General features: G+C 39.7%; 1 protein-coding gene across 1 annotated transcript; it reads left to right on the top strand.

The window, feature by feature from the left end:
- The first annotated feature begins 6151 nt into the window (after positions 1 to 6151).
- Positions 6152 to 16127, top strand: KRT20 (keratin 20). The gene is made up of 8 exons (XM_043904500.1): positions 6152 to 6612; positions 8755 to 8837; positions 10427 to 10583; positions 10921 to 11082; positions 11261 to 11386; positions 13278 to 13498; positions 14423 to 14454; positions 15359 to 16127. Exons 1-8 carry the CDS (start codon positions 6223 to 6225, stop codon positions 15454 to 15456), a joined length of 1269 nt encoding a protein of 422 aa, XP_043760435.1. The 5' UTR covers positions 6152 to 6222; the 3' UTR covers positions 15457 to 16127.
- Positions 16128 to 16793: the final 666 nt, after the last annotated feature.

Below are 16793 nucleotides of genomic sequence, written 5' to 3'. Positions count from 1 at the left end.
AAGGGATGAAGGTAGGGAGGAAGCAGGGTAATGCACTTTGGTATTTCATTAAAACACTTGGGAGAGGAGCATTAGATGTATCCAGTCTGCCATACTCCGTGACATGCATCCTGGATAGCAACTCTTTTACTTTCTTAACATGACTAGCAGCAACAGCAGTCAATGAGCAAGAAGAACCTCTCCATATTGGCAAATGCTTCTCCTCTCCTCCAAGGTGGGCATCAGCACTTTTATTCATTCACTCGTTCACCATTTACATGGCAAGTTATATCGAGTGCCTACGAGGTTTGACCCACTGTGAGACAATAACTCATCGAAGCGCAGCAGGGCAAGATCACCAAATAAGTAAAAATTTTAAAAAACCCGAATATGGGGAGGGACCCCTCCTACATTGTTGGTGGAAATGTAAATTGACACAGCCACTATGGAAAACAGTATGGAGGCTCCTTAAAAAACTGAAAATAGAGCTACCACATGATCTAGCAATCCCACTCCTGGGCATATATCTAGAGAAAAATATGATCCGAAAGTATACATGCACCCCGAAGTTCATTGCAGCACCGTTTACAATAGCCAAGACATGAAAGCAACCTAAATGTCCATAGACAGAGGAATGGATAAAGAAGATATGGTACATATATACAATGGAATATTACTCAGCCATTAAAAAGAATGAAATAATGCCATTTTTTAGCAACATGGATGGACTTAGAGACTGTCATACTGAGTGAAGCAAGTCATACAGAGAAGAAAAACTATCATATGACACATCTTATGTGCGGAATCGAAAAAGAAATGATACAAATAGACTTCAGTTCAGTTCAGTTCAGTTCAGTCGCTCAGTCATGTCCGACTCTTTGCGACCCCATGAATCGCAGCATGTCAGGCCTCCCTGTCCATCACAAACTCCTGGAGTTTACTCAAACTCATGCCCATCGAGTCGGTGATGCCATCCAGCCATCTCATCCTCTGTTGTCCCCTTCTCCTCCTGCCCCCAATCCGTCCAAGCATCAGGGTCTTTTCCAATGAGTCAACTCTTCGCATGAGGTGGCCAAAGTACTGGAGTTTCAGCTTCAGCATCAGTCCTTCCAACAAATAGACTTAGAGACTCATAGGCTTAGAGAATGAACTTATGGTTTCCAGGATGGGGAGGATGGGAGAGGGAAGGATAGTTAGGGAGTTTGGGATCGACATGCACACACTGCTATATTTAAAATAGATAATCAGCCAGGTCCTACTGTCTAGCACAGGGAACTCTGTGCAGTGTTATGTGGCAGTCGGGATGGGAGAGCACTTTGGGGGAGAACGGATCCATGTATACGTATGGCTCAGTCCCTTTGTTGTCCACCTGAAACTATCACAACATTTTAACCAGCTATACTCCAATATAAAATAAAAAGATTTTTAAAAAACAAAACCAAAAAGCCTGTTTGTGGCTTGTTAAAAAAAAAAAACTTGAATATGAGTGATTAACTGTGTAAAATACAATAATGTAAGTTTATTACCTCAGTATCTCAAAATGTTTCCCTAGAGAAATTTTCAAACAAATACCAGAGTAGTTAGAACAGCGTAATAAATCCCCATATATCCATTTCCTAGCTTCAACAAATAAGTCATACCCAAACTTCCTTCATCTATACTCCCAACCTTTCTATTGAAGACATCATATCATTTGACTTGTATTTAATTCTGTAAGTACATCGAGCACGAAGGTCAAGTTTTTTTCTGACTTAACTCCGTGTGGCGTCTAGAACCACAGTGTCTACAAACACCCACAGTTCCTATACGTCATCCTTCTCAACCAGCGAGAGCATGTATCCTAACTGAGGTCTGGGAACGTCTCCATCTTCCCCCCTCCACCAACACACCTCCCCAAGATTGCAGACTCTATACCTACCACATCAGGGTTGCAATAGCTTCTCCATGATGGGAAAAAAATTAAAAGTCCTCTGGAAACTATCGTACTTATGACAGCTTGCCAAATTACCAGCCATAATTAAATATTAATCATTAACGCCCTTAGCAAAGTCTGTCTCAGAGGGCAAAATGCACTTTACTTCCTAATAGTTACAAGAAAGTTGGGATATTAAAAATATTTATTTACAGATACAGTCATGCAACAGACTGGAATATCAAGGGCTCTAAACTCATGATTTGTATATTGAGAAGAGTTAATAGGATCTGTATCTAGTCCTTAGTATAATTCAGAAAAATTAATTGTTGTGAAATACTAGCCAGATTTCCTATGGTCGCATTATAAGATATAATAATCTGCCAATATAAAGCATAAAACTTGGTATAATAGAGACAGCAAATGCTCCTGTTCTTACACAAACATGTGGAAATCTTCTAAATATGAATTTTTCTACTGCAACAAACAAGTAGATTGGGTAACTGAACCCATATTAATAACCTTACTGTATCATATTTTAATTTAAATGTAAAATCTCAAAAACTTATAAATACTAGCCAAAAATCTGTGGAATAACACATAAACAAAGCTATTTCTCCAAAAAATTAAAAATTATTTTAATAATTTTCATGAGATTTTAATTCTTTCACTTAAACTAAGTTGGTTCCAGTCATAAGGAAGAATTGTGTTAAAGAAGAGAACAAAATTTTCATGTTTAACAACTGTACTTTGTATTCCTTTCTAATTATAAAACTCGATTTAAATAATGTGTCTGTCTGCCTTTATCACATATGTTAGTATATGAAACTCTTAGCTGAAACTAACTCAGGGCAAAACTTGCACAATTTAAACAGTATGCTATCCCAATGACTGCAGTCAAACAACCCTTTCCCTCATGAAACAACAACAAAAAACCACATTATTTTTGTGAATACACATATATAAAAAGAACCCAGTTCATGAGTTTATAGAAAGCTCCTCACTGCAGATTTTAGCTGGGACATCTGTGTACAGGGTCATTTTCAGCTCTATAATAAATAGCAGGGTATGCAGTCATTTTTGGTGAACTCTCAGTGAGTGTTGACTGATGCATATTTGAATGGATAAAAATATCAGTAAGAACTGTCCATACATATGCCATAAAGTGCATGAACTAGGTTTAACTTGGTCTTGTAATGTTTACTTTCATAACTGAAGTCTAATACATAGTATTATTTAAAAATATATGACCCAGCAATCCCACTACTAGGCATATCCCCTGAGAAAACCATAATTCAAACTGACACATGTACCCCAGTGTTCACTGCAGCGCTATTTATCATTGCCAGGAAGAACCTAAATGTCTAGTGACAGATGAATGGATTAAAATGTGGTATATATATGTATATATATGTATGTATGTATGTATGTATTATATTATTAATTATAATAATATATATTATATAACATTAATATATAATATGTTATATAATATATAATGTAATATATATTAATTATATGTATATATGTATGTGTGTGTGTGTATATATATATATGTGTGTGTATATATATATATATATATATATATATATATACAATGGAGTATTACTCAGTCATGAAAAGGGAATGGAATTGGGTTATTTGTAGAGATGTGGATGGACCTAGAGTCTGTCATAACAGAGTTAAGTAAGTCAGAGACAAACAAATATATATTAACACATATTTGTGGAATCTAGAAAAATGGTACAGATAAACCTGTTTCTAGGGCAGGAATAGAGATGCAGTGAAAATGACATGATGTGGACATGGGTGGGGGCAGGGCAGGGCAAACTGAGAGATCATGTTTGATGCATGAACACTACCATGTGTAAAGTGGGGACTTGCTATAAACCACAGGAAGCTCAGCTTGGTGCTCCGTGATAACCTAAACGGGTGGGGTGGGGGTGGGGGTGGAGGTGGGAGGAAGATCCAAGAGGGAGGGTATATATATACATATTTATATATACACACATACGGCCGACGCACTTCACTGCACAGCAGAAGCTAACACAGCATGGTAAAGCCATTATACTTCAATGAAAACAAACGCAGTTTACCGTTTATAAGAGAGAAATAATATTGTATCATCTTATTTTAGATATTTGCAAAAAAAAAAATTCAACTTCAAAGGTAAAAAATCTATTGGTTTCAGAGAGAAAAAAAACAACAACAAAAACAAGCCACTAATACAAGTAAATTCCAAAATCTTCAGAAAGAATGTGCAGGGACTTTGCATGTGCCTGTTCTTAGGTTTTTATTTTTTTGTTTGTTTGCTTGCTTTAATCATATGCAAATCTCAGTTCAATTCAAGGATCCAGATTGAATCAATGAAGATTTTTCCGTGATTTTTCCAATCCCTTCGATTTAACATGATGAAGGAAATAATCTAAATGCTTCAGGGGAGGTATGAATTTTTTTTGGTCAGGGAATTTGAATGAGGTGGAGCAAACAAATTCCGTTCCTCAGATCCCCACTGGTGAGACCACACCCCCAGCTCAAGTGAGTATGGAGGTCAACACACCTGCAGTGGCTTCCAGTCCAACGGTGGAGGCAGCGTGCAGCCACAAGGCATTGCACATACTCCTTCCTGCACCTGGAACTGTTCTGCTCATGCTGTCAGTGTGGAGACATGTGGGAAAGATCTGGCTTCTGTGGAAGCTTCTGCAGGTGAAATCCACTGAGGATTTTAGGAGGGAGCAGCTGTAGCTTTAGGAAGGCTGGAGCAGAGTCTGTCACACTGTGTCACACTGACCTTACCCAGGGAGAGAGACGTCCCCATTCACCAGGTCAGGTGCAAACTCTATAGTATCTATTCTATTCTAGAGAAGAAGACCTAAACCCAGGCAATGACAGAGAAAGTTAAACTCTTTGTTTAGTCTTAGGACATTACAATTGGTGGGGGGGGGGGACTTCAAAATCATCTGTCCACCTACATTCATTTAATTCATTTCCCTAAATTATATCTCCAAAAGTATGTGTCTTATTCCTGCTTTAAATATTTGAGATTTTGTGGTTGTATGAAGTATTTTAATTGTCTTATAAAATATGACCCTTTAACAGGATAAACTTAGTCCCCCAAAAAGCATAGAACAGAGATTCTGAAGAGTGACTTATCCATACCATTGTTCTCATGCAAATCAAAACCACAATGAGATATCATCTCATACTTATTAGAATAGTTATCATCAAAAAGACAGGATGACAAGTGCTGGTGAGGATGTGGAGAAAAGAGAACACTGGTGCTGTATTGATGGGAATGTAAGTTGGTACAGCATCTGTGTAAAACAATATGGAGGTTCCTCAAAAAAATTAAAAATAAAACTACTCTCTGATCCAGCAATTTCACTTCTGGGTATATAATCAAAAGAAATGAAATCACTGTCTCAGGGATATCTGCCCTCTCATGTTCATTGAAGCATTATTCACAACAGCCAAGATGTGGAAAAACCTAAGTGTCCATCAATGGATGAATGGATAATGAAGAATATAAGAACACATAACATCATGGATAGACCTTGAGGGCAATGTGCTAAGTGAAATAGCCAAAAAAGACAAATGCTGCATGGTATCACTTACATGTGGAACCTTAAAGAAAAAAAAGTCAAACTCATAGAAAAGAGAGTGGAAAAGTAGTTACCAGGGGCTGGAGGGTAGAAGGATGAGGTAAATAGAAGAGGTTGGTAAATGGATGCAAACTTTCAGTTGTAAGATGAGTAAGTTCTGAAGACCTAATTTAAAACATGGTGACTGTAGTTGATAATGCTATACTGTATAATTGACATTTATTTTTTAAAAGTAGAACTTAAATGTTCTCACCAAAAAGAAGAAAAGATTATTTTTTTCATTTTTAAACATTGTTTTTTATCACTAGTATGACTTACTATTATGTACATACATTTTTCTTTTCAGATAAATTATTCATGGAGATTGCAAATATGCTTTATGTGTACGTTAGGATGAAAGAAAATGTGCCAAGGCAGGTGCAAGGGCTAAAACAATACTTCCCAGTTTCCCTTTGTTTCCTCTGTTGAAAAAAGAAATCACTCCTGAAAAAAGCCTCTGAGAAAAGCCTCTAGTGGCAATTTCTGGAATGGCATTAAACAGATTGCTGTACAAAGGGGAAAAAAGAGGCAAGGCAAGGTGGATCATGGTGTCAATCGTAAAGTGACATGTCAGCGGAGGAGGCGTTTCTCCTGTGAGTTCTATAAAAGGTCAGCTTATCCACGACCAAGAGACAGACTCTGCTCCATCCATCCTGAAGCTACAACAGCTGCTTCCTCCTAGAACCGCCAATGGATTTCAATCAGAGAAGCTCCCACCGAAGCCTGAGTTCCTCCTCCCAGGGCCCTGCGCTCAGCATGAGCAGCTCCATATATAGGAGGGGGGTCACACCCAGCGTGTATGGGGGTGCTGGAGGCCACGGCACCCGCATCTCAACGTCTAGACACATGGTAAACTATGGGAGCGACCCTGCTGGAGGAAACCTGTTTGCTGGCAATGAGAAGATGACCATGCAGAACCTAAATGACCGCCTAGCAAGCTACCTAGAAAGAGTGCGGTCACTGGAGCAGTCCAACTCCCACCTTGAACTGCAGATCAAGCACTGGTATGAAACCAACACGCCTAGCACCAGTCGGGACCACAGTGCCTATCTGGAACAAATCAAAGAGCTGCGGGATCAGGTGAGGCATGATACCTCTGCTTTCTTCTCCACTGTCCAGGTGTATCATACGTCAAGAAGGGCACATTTGCTGGGTGGTCCAAATGGGCACTGTAAAGCAAATTAGGCTTAAATGCCAGATCTATAAAAGTGGCATATTTTTACACGCAATATTTTATATGCCATCTACCCTTATTGCTGGAGAACTTGACTACATAATAGGATGACTTTGTGTGTGTATGTGTGTGTGTGTGTGTGTGTGTGTGTGTGTGTGTTTAGTTGCTCAGTTGTGTCCCAGTCTTTGCGACCCTATAAACTGTAGCCTGCAAGGCTCCTCTGTCCATAGAATTTTCAAGGCAAGAATACTGGAGCAGGTTGCCCTCCAAATGAATATGCCCTCCTCCAGGGGATCTTCCCAACCCAGGGATTGAACCTGAGTATCCTTCATTACAGGCAGAATCTTTACCATCTAAGCCACCAGGGAAGCTCCACAAGTGTCAGAATACTGGATCATAAATTTCAATGATGAAATGATTCAAGGTGGTAATGGGGATGGGGCATAGGTCTAAATGATATCTGGGTTTTAAAATGCTTTTAAAACATTTAATAATCTGATCATCATCACCAAGCAGTTCAGAAACCACTTCAACAGTCATAAAATGTTTTATTGCCCCAATTCAAATTTATTGCAATCATACCTGCTCCCATGTCATACCAGAAAGGTGGAGCGCTCCGTTTTATCAATAATGTGAATAAAAGAAGACTTTGCTCCTAACTGAAGATGTTAAATGTGACACAGAATACTTACTCCATATCTAATCAAGAAAATTGTTCCTTTCATTTTCATTTCTATTTTAACATTCCTCTTTCTTTACAGCAAAGGCCACTTACTTGCCAGCAAGTCTCTCTTTTCTTGCATTATATTAAACATCAGTGCAATTTGATTCTGATTCTACAGGAAGTTATTTTGGGATCTGGAACTGTGGGGATGTGAAGGCAAAGGTGTATAAATTGTCCCTCTGCCAACAGCTCATTTTTCTCAGGCTCCCACTAAAATATTCAAAATCAGCCAACCATTCTCCCCCAGCCATTGCATGATTCATGTTTGTGAAGCTATTTCAGGCCATCCTAAACACATAGGCACAGCCAAATGTTCCGTTTACCTGAGCAGGCCCAGTATACGAAAGAAGACCGCTCTCTCCAGGACTAGATCTATTGAAAGAGACATGCCTTTGTAGCATCTTTAACAAGCAGACTTCTGATCTATATGCATCTTAGAGGATTCACCGACTAGGTAACCACTTCTTAAGATCAGGGACTTTGCCATCACAATAGCCCCAGCGCCTACACAAGTTAACACCACATAGCAAGTGTGCATTCATTCAGCCAGTATTTAGCAGACACTAAGTGCTGGCCCTGGGGGATATGATGGTGAACATAATGTGACTTGTGTGCTGTGCTTAGTCGCTCAATCATGTCCAACTCTTTGATACCCCATGGACTGTAGCCCTTCAGGCTCCTCTGTCCATGGTAATTCTCCAGCCAAGAACACTGAAGTCGGTTGCCATGCCCTCCTCCAGCAGATCTTCCCAACCCAGGGATCAAACCCAGGTCTCTCACGTTGCAGGCAGATTCTTTACCATCTGAGCCACCAGGGAAGCCCTAATGTGCTTTAGGGGGAAACAAATCTGGACAAAGGCAACATTGTCCCGTGTGGAAGGATAAAGGGAGGGCTATGTGGGGCTGTGAAAGCACAGGCACTTCATCCAGCTCTGTTGTGAGGAAACCAGTGAAGTCTTCCTTGAAGCAATGATGTCGAGGCTGAGAGGAGGGAAGAATTCACCAAGAGAAAGGGGCTAAGAGGAAGGTTCTAAGCAGGAACATCAAAGACAAGGCTCTCAGTAAGGTCTGATGGCTCAAGTTGAATTAAGCTCTTCATTTGTAGAGTCATAAGGAAACTGACCAAACCCTCAGGACTCAAGCTGCATTTTATGAATCTATTGTGTTAAAGCTCCAACCCAATATCTCTCCTTTCTATTTTCATGTAGCAATCCTTGAGATGAACATCGTCTTCAGTACAAGAAAGGCTGTATCTGAGGATCAACTCAATCATTTTAGACTTCTGTCCAGTTGAAAATGTCACTCTTTCTGGTGTATTTTCCAGATTAAAGATGCTCAACTGCAGAATGCTCGATGTGTCCTGCAAATTGATAATGCTAAACTGGCTATCGAGGACTTCAGGCTGAAGTAGGTTCTCTGATACCATGCTGACACTTCCTGAAAAGGAGGGCCTTTCAGTGGTCCTTCATGACACTTGACTCCCCACAGCACTATTGGCAAAGGAGCTCCCACTGAATAGTACCAGAGCCTTGGAGTTAAAAGAGTGTTAGAAGCTTTCTGATCTATCATCAGGACTGGACTTCTCCTCCCATAGTCCTAAGATACGGTCACCCAGAGTGTAAATGAACACCTCCAGTAATTACTACTGTTCTTCTCGGTCAGCTCTGATTGCTAGAACGTTCTTTTTAGTTCTACCTTTTCACCTACTGAAACTAATTCTGCCCTTTGGAGTAATAGGAAGGCAGTTTACAACTTCCCTTCTGCCTGTACCCTTCTGTTATCTAAAGAGGGTCATTTATCTACCCTTAGTGATTCTCTGAGTCATCCACGTTCCTTCAAGTAAATGACCAAAGTTCCAGGGGTGACTCTTAATCCTTCCAGTTTGATAGTGTTTTACAGTAAGGTCTGACCAGCCAAAGAACCAGGTTGATTAAAGCAGTTCAAGTTGTGTTCACTTTCTTGTAGACACATCACATTACATGCGATCAGAGCTGTTCCTCATAACTGCTTCCACACTAGGGCTTCCTCGTCCTGAATTTGTACAACACATTGGCACTGAAGAGCCTTTTGTGGTTTTAAAAGTGCAGCATTATAATGCAATAAGGGATCAAAAAGAAAGAAATTAGAAAGCAGATCTGGAAATTAAAGCAGTAAAAGTTCATTAATTCCAGTCAGCATCTGGGAGTCTCATTGCATTATCATTTCTTAAAGTTTACTATTTTAATAAAATTGGGAATATATAAGATCATAGAAGATAATTCATTTTGGATGCATCTTTTTACAAAATAATAAAAATAAACCAGACATGTGCATTCATTAAGTAAATCTAACTAACCACTTTTTAGTTAACTTTTTTTAACTTTTTATTTTATATTAGAGTGTAGCCAATTAACAATGTTATGATGGTTTCAGGTGGACAGGAAAGGGATTCAGCCATACATATACATATATCCATTCTCCCCCCAAACTCCCCTCCCATCCAGGCATAACATTCAGCAGAGTTCTCTGTGCTAACCAAGTAGGAACTTGTTGGTTATCCATTTTAAATATGGCAAGGTACATGTCGATTCCAAACTCCCTAACTATTCCTTCCCCCTATCTTCACCCCTGGCAACCATAAATTCATTCTCTAAGTCTGTGAGTCTGTTTCTACTAACCATTATTTAATATCGATAATGTGAATCCTTTGCTAACACAGTAATTAGAGCAATTTTTTAACTTTTAAAACAATATATTCCAGAATTTAGGAAATTTTAAAACTAATTTCAGAGTGGTTATTTTACCAATCACTCCAAATCACAGAGACTACACTTATGAAGCAAACGATCTGAGTTCAAAGTTCTCCAGAACATTTTCAAATGTATAGAGACACAATGATGTATTGAAACTGATCTCTTATACCACATAAAGATTGATCTTATTATCATTTTAAGATCATCTCTTCTATAATGGCTTAAGAAGAACTCAATTATCTCTCCTTACTACTTAATTCACAGGTATGAAGCTGAGCAGGGGATTTGCCAAACAGTGGTGGCTGATCTTAATGGCCTGAAAAGGGTCTTTGATGACTTAATTCTAACAAAGGCAGACTTGGAGATTCAAATTGAAGAGCTGACTAAAGACCTGTATGTTCTCCAAAAAGAACATGAGGAGGTGAGAAAATATTCAGAAGCAGTGTTGGAAATGATAGAATGGCTCTAATAATAATGAGGAGGAGGAGGAAAAAGAGGAAGATGTGGTGATTGTGGTGGTGGTGAAAAAGATGACAACGAGATAGATATGAGCCTTAACATCTTTTCAGTGAGGCTGCTGCCAGGTTTAAATGACTTGGAGCAGTCACTGGACCATAATAAGCCTTAACTAAGTTGTTTTCTTTCTCTATTACTCATCCCCAAGGAAAGAAGCCTTAAGACTTACTATGTGTTTTCTGCATAGCCTCATCTGGGAATGTACTTCAGACTATAATCAATTGGAATTTTCACTCCCATAGGAAGTGAGGGGTCTACGTGCTCATCTGGGCAATAATGTAAATGTAGAGGTGGATGCTGCTCCAAGCCTGAACCTCAGTGCCATCATGAATGAAATGAGGCAGAAATATGATGCCATGGCCCAGGAGAACCTTCAGAAAGCCAAAGAACAGTTTGACATACAGGTAATAGCATAATTCTAATGGATAAGCAAACGTGAGGAAGCTGTCTTCCAAAAACAGATAACTCATTTCCTTCCTTCCTTCCTCTCTCCCTCCACCCCTCCCTCCATTCTTTCCTCCTTTTATTCCTTATTTTCTTTCTTTCATTCCTTTTTTTTTTTTTTTCATTTTGGAACTTTAGATTAATGATCTGCAAAAGCAAGTCACAGTGAGCACTGAAGAGTTAAAAGGAACCAAGGATCAAATAAAAGAGCAGAGACACACCCACCAGGTCCTGGAAATAGAGCTCCAGTCCCTGCTCAGCATGGTAAAGCACATCTAACTGTCAACTCTCATGGGGCGTGTGTTTACTAAGCACCTGTATCAGGAACTCTGGAAATGCAAATACCTATAAGAAATAATCCCTCCCTTTGCAGAGCAGTAAGGGAAACACATCAAACAACTGATGATAATGAAAAGACAGAAAGAAGTCAAAGTAAAGGACAAGACACTGCAAGAATACAGAGGCCAAAGTAGAGTTGGAGGATGTCACAGGGAAAGTGGCACTTAAAGTAGACTGGAAAGAGTAAGGTGCAATTTTTAATTGGAGAAGAGGGGTCAAGACATTCCACACTAAGCATATCAGTCAGCTCATGATGAATTATGTTGTGGTGAAAGTGAAGTTGCTCAGTAGTGTCCAAGTCTTTGCGACCCCATCGACTATAGCCTACCAGGCTCCTCCATCCAAGGGATTTTCCAGGTGAGAATACTGGAGTGGGTTGCCATTTCCTTCTACAGGAGATCTTCCTAACCCAGGGGTTGAACCCAGGTCTCCCACATTGTAGGCAGACACTCTACCGTCTGAGCCATGGGGAAAGTCCTATGTTGTGGTAACAACCTTCAAATCACAGTGGCTTACAATGATGGTGTTACTCAGTCCAAGCTCACCCTACTCACCACACAACAAGTCAATAAATCAGAGTCCAGGTGTTGAGACAAGGAATAAAGACTTTATTTGGAAAGCTGGCAGACTGAGAAGATGGCAGACTAATGTCTCAAAATAACCATCTCATCTGGGGTCTGGATGCCAGTTTCTTTCATAGAACAGAGATGGGGAGGAGGTGAGGAAACAAAATAAAAAGGGCCATAAGTCTTACAAATATCTCCTGGAATGTTTAGCCTGAGGAAGGCTGTTAATTTCTTCTTTCTTGTAGTCATTTACAGGTGGACAGGGCTTCCCTTGTAGCTAAGTAGTCTTGTAGTCTTGCCCACATTGCAGGCAGACTCTTTACCATCTGACCCACCAGGGAAGTCAGTAAAGAATCTTCCTGCAATGCAGGAGACCTGGGTTTGATCCCTGGGTCAGGAAGATCCTCTGGGGAGAGAAATGGCAACCCACTCTAGTATCCTTGCCTGGAGAATCCCATGGACAGAGGAGCCTGGCAGGCTAGAGTCCATGGGGTTGCAAGAGTCAGACACTACTTAGTGTCTAAAACACCACAGGTGGACAGGATAAGGATGTTTCCTTAAGCAAAGGTACTTTGATTTAACATTCAGGCAGAGAGGCATAGTTCCCAGAGGCAGGCCATTATGTATAAGACAGTGAACAAAAACAACAGGAAGCAAACGTTAAAGTAAAAGAAACAGATCCAACATGTGGTCAGATTTTGTTCTTCCCTGTAACAACACTACATCCATCATGGGCTGGCTTCAGCTCTGCTCCATGACATTTCCACTCCAGGGTAAGTGGACATGCCAGTGTTGTGCCAGAAGGAAAGGGGCAATAGCTAGGCCATGTGATAGCTCTTAAAGCTGTCTCCTCATAAAATGCATTGGTCAGCTTCACTTGCATTTCATTAACCAAAGAAACTCACATAACCAAGCCTACCATCAACAGGTTTAGCAAGTCCAATCCTCCTAATGGAAAGGCACTACAAATCACAGTGAGAAGAAGCAAATACAGAGAACAAAAATACATATACCATAGTAAGAGAACAGTGAGTGCAAACTCAAATAAACAAACAAAAACCTGAAGAGCCAGTGATCCCTGATGACTGGCTGAGACTGCCTAGTTGGAAAAAGTGAGAGATAAAGCTAGAAATATGCATGATTCCCACAATGACGAGATAAAAGAATTCTTCTCAAGAGAAATTAACATTGAGATACCTCTTAAATCAGGTCCTCAGATAAGAAACATCCACTTTTTCTTGTGCTCATAGAAAGAAGCTTTGGAGCGTACACTAGAGGAGACCAATGCTCGTTATAGCAGCCACTTGGCCGTAATCCAGGCACAGCTAAACTCCCTCGAGGGCCAACTGGTGCAGGTTCGGACCGACACAGAACGCCAGATCCATGAATATAATATCCTCCTTGACATAAAGATCCAGCTTGAGCAGGAAATTGCTACCTACCGCCGTCTTCTGGAAGGAGAAGATGTCAAGTAAGGCTCTTAGAATCAGAGGATATGCGCCGATGTCTATCTGCTATTCTACTTTAATGTCCATACCTTAAACTCTGTCACTCTTCCCCAGCACCAATGTAATCCCTAGCAGAAAAATAACTACACACACCCCCACCAACACCACCAACAAAACAAAAATTTACCCACCAGTATGCACACCCCCTAAAAAAATACTGATCCTCTGTACTTAAGGTCATGTTGTAGGACTGAGATAGAAGATGGTTAAGCATATCTGATACAGATATGCTTGTGTTAATTTTTATGATTAATACATAATTGAAAGCACTATAACTTTTTTTTTAAAACTTTTTATTTTTTATTGGAGTATAGCCGATTAACAATGTTGTCATAGTTTCAGGTGAACAAGGAAGGGACTCAGCCATATGTATACATGTATCCATTCTCCCCCAAACTGCCCTCCCATCCAGGCTGCCACATAACATTGAGCAGAGTTCCATGTGAAAGCACTATAACTTTTCAGAGTTCTCATTGCAAGATCATGAATTGAAAAACAGGCCACAGAGGTCTGTGGGAGCCAGTCTGAGGAATCATCAGTGCGGTAGCAGCAACCGTCTTCAAATACCACCCCCACGAAAGGCAACAAGATGTAAACTGCCTTCGCAATTTTGTTATTTTAATTACAGAAACCTCTAGTAATTAAAGACCCCTAGTGTATGTTAAACCAGTCATTTCTGAAGCTATGGATTTTTCAAGTTAAAAAGTAAGACACTCCAGTTTCAAGGAGCAAGCATTGCAAAGCGGGGGAAAATAGAAACAGTAGTAAAACACACATCACTCAGATTTTATTTTAAAGCAGAACAGGCAGGAGAGCATTTCATTTGCAAAATGGCAATAATACATTTTTCTGTTTTTCTTTTTTTTTTTTCCTTTTCTTAAAACTAGAGAATATCAGTTAAGCGCTCTGGATGAGGCAGGTAAGTATTCTAAATTCTTACACACTTCCTATAAGACTGAATTCTCACTCAGTAGTTTACCACTTTCCTGCCACTGGTGAAAAGTAAAGGAAAGTCAGCTCTTAAGTAAACAGATATCACCTTAGGGATTCTGAAAACAGGGCACATCATATAAAGAAACCCTCCATATGGGAAATTTCTCACATTCCCCTTGATGGGGTGATTTTCTTGGCCCAGGCTATTATTACTGTCCTGAGACATCCTAAGATCCTAAAAGAGAAAAACAGGATGAAAATGTGCATTTTACTTAATTCAATATGACATATTTCTTTTGTGGGGAGTGGGGAGAGTAGTAAATTTTTCACATTTATCTAGAAAATGGACTTAAGATCATTTCAGAATATTACAGCATACTAACACATATATATGGAATTTAGAAAGATGGTAATGATAACCCTATATGCAAAACAGAAAAAGAGACACAGAAATACAGAACAGACTTTTGAACTCTGTGGGAGAATGTGAGGGTGGGATGTTTCAAAAGAACAGCATGTATACTATCTATGGTGAAACAGATCACCAGCCCAGGTGGGATGCATGAGACAAGTGCTCGGGCCTGGTGCACTGGGAAGACCCAGAGGAGTCGGGTGAAGAGGGAGGTGGGAGGGGGGATCGGGATGGGGAATAAGTGTAAATCTATGGCTGATTCATATCAATGTATGACAAAACCCACTGAAATGCTGTGAAGTAATTAGCCTCCAACTAATAAAAAAATTAAAAAAAATAAAAAAAAAAAGAAAGAGAATGGGTTCAACTCCTTTCTAAAAGAAGGAAATAGATATAAAATAATAATTTAAAGCTGAGTATTCTAAAATAGCAGAGTCTCGGGTCTGAATTAACATTTTATGTTTAAATCTCAATTCAGAGATAAAGAAAACCAGGAAGATTAAGACAGTCGTGCAAGAAGTAGTGGATGGCAAGGTTGTGTCATCTGAAGTCAAAGAAGTGGAAGAAAGTATATGAAGGGCTGCAGAAGGTGATGCTGCTGAGGTTTTGAAAGAAATGTAGCTATAACTTTTGCTCCCTTCAAGAAAGTGGCATCAGAAACCACTATTAATGCTTCTTGGTGATTAGAGGGGGGAGAGGGGAGTCCATTTACCAGTCTCTGTAATTGAATATAAATGTTTTACTCAGAGAAGCTGCAAATTGCCTGCAAAAATGAAATCCAGTGATCACTGGGATATTTAAAATATTACTGCCACCTTTAACACAAAATGCATTAATCACAAGCTATAGACCACCTAATCTCATTACTAAAGCTTACAAAGCAGAGGAGGCTATGCAAACTACAAATGAACCTCTCTAACACCTCCCATTTCTGAACTGCAAAAATCTCCTTTCAGGGTTTCCTGGATTCTTGAGTCAATTTTTTGATTAATTTCACTGAATTTTTAATATCAGTATAATTCTGCTAGCTTTAAATTATATTTGCTTCTCCTCTCATAGTCTTGGCTGTCTTTAAAACTCAACTCGGCTCTGAATAATTTGAGAGTCAAATTCCAATCATAAACGCTGAGCAGAGTAAAAATGAATCACATTATGCTTGAAATGGAAGTAGATTAAAAGCAAAATTAGCAAAACCTTTCTCAAGGCAGAATGCTTCTCCTTCTGATAATAAACTGCGTAAATCATCATCGGGTGCTCTCTTTCTTTATGTGGTCATTGTATGTTATGAAATGTTTCTCACTATTTTTAATAATAGTTTTAATGAAGTATAATTCACACCATAAAATTACTTCTTTTAAAGTATGCGACTCAGCTGTCTCTAGTATGGTCACAGAGTCGTGCAGCCATCACCACTATCTAATCTTAGAGCATTTTCATCACTCCAAAAAGAAGCTCCTTCGGCAGTCACTCCAATCCTCTTCCCCTCAACCTCTGAAAACCACTAATCCACTTCCTCCCTCTACGTATTTGCCTAATCTGGACATTCCATATAAATGGAAGCATACAATGTGTTCTTTTGTATACAAATGTTCATAGCAGCATTATTTATAACAGCTCCAAAATGGAAACAACTCAAATGCTGCCCATCAACTGATGAACAGATACACAAAATGTGGTCTATCTCAGCAATAGAATAGTGCTTGCGAGCTCAGTCCCTGCAGTCATGTCTGACTCTTTGTGACCCTATGGATTGTAGCCCGCCAGGCTCCTCTGTTTATGGGATTCTCCAGGCAAAAATACTGAAGTGGGTTGCCATGCCTTCCTTCAGGGGATCTTCCCGACCCAGGGATCAAATCCTCTGACTCCTGTGTCTCCTGCATTGGCAGGAGGGTACTTGACCACTGAGCCTCTGA

This window comes from Cervus elaphus, chromosome 5, assembly GCF_910594005.1.
Source record: "Cervus elaphus chromosome 5, mCerEla1.1, whole genome shotgun sequence".
Lineage (NCBI taxonomy): Eukaryota > Metazoa > Chordata > Mammalia > Artiodactyla > Cervidae > Cervus > Cervus elaphus.
The sequence above is the reverse complement of the archived record's forward strand: the minus strand, read 5'-3'. Positions and strand labels throughout refer to the sequence as shown.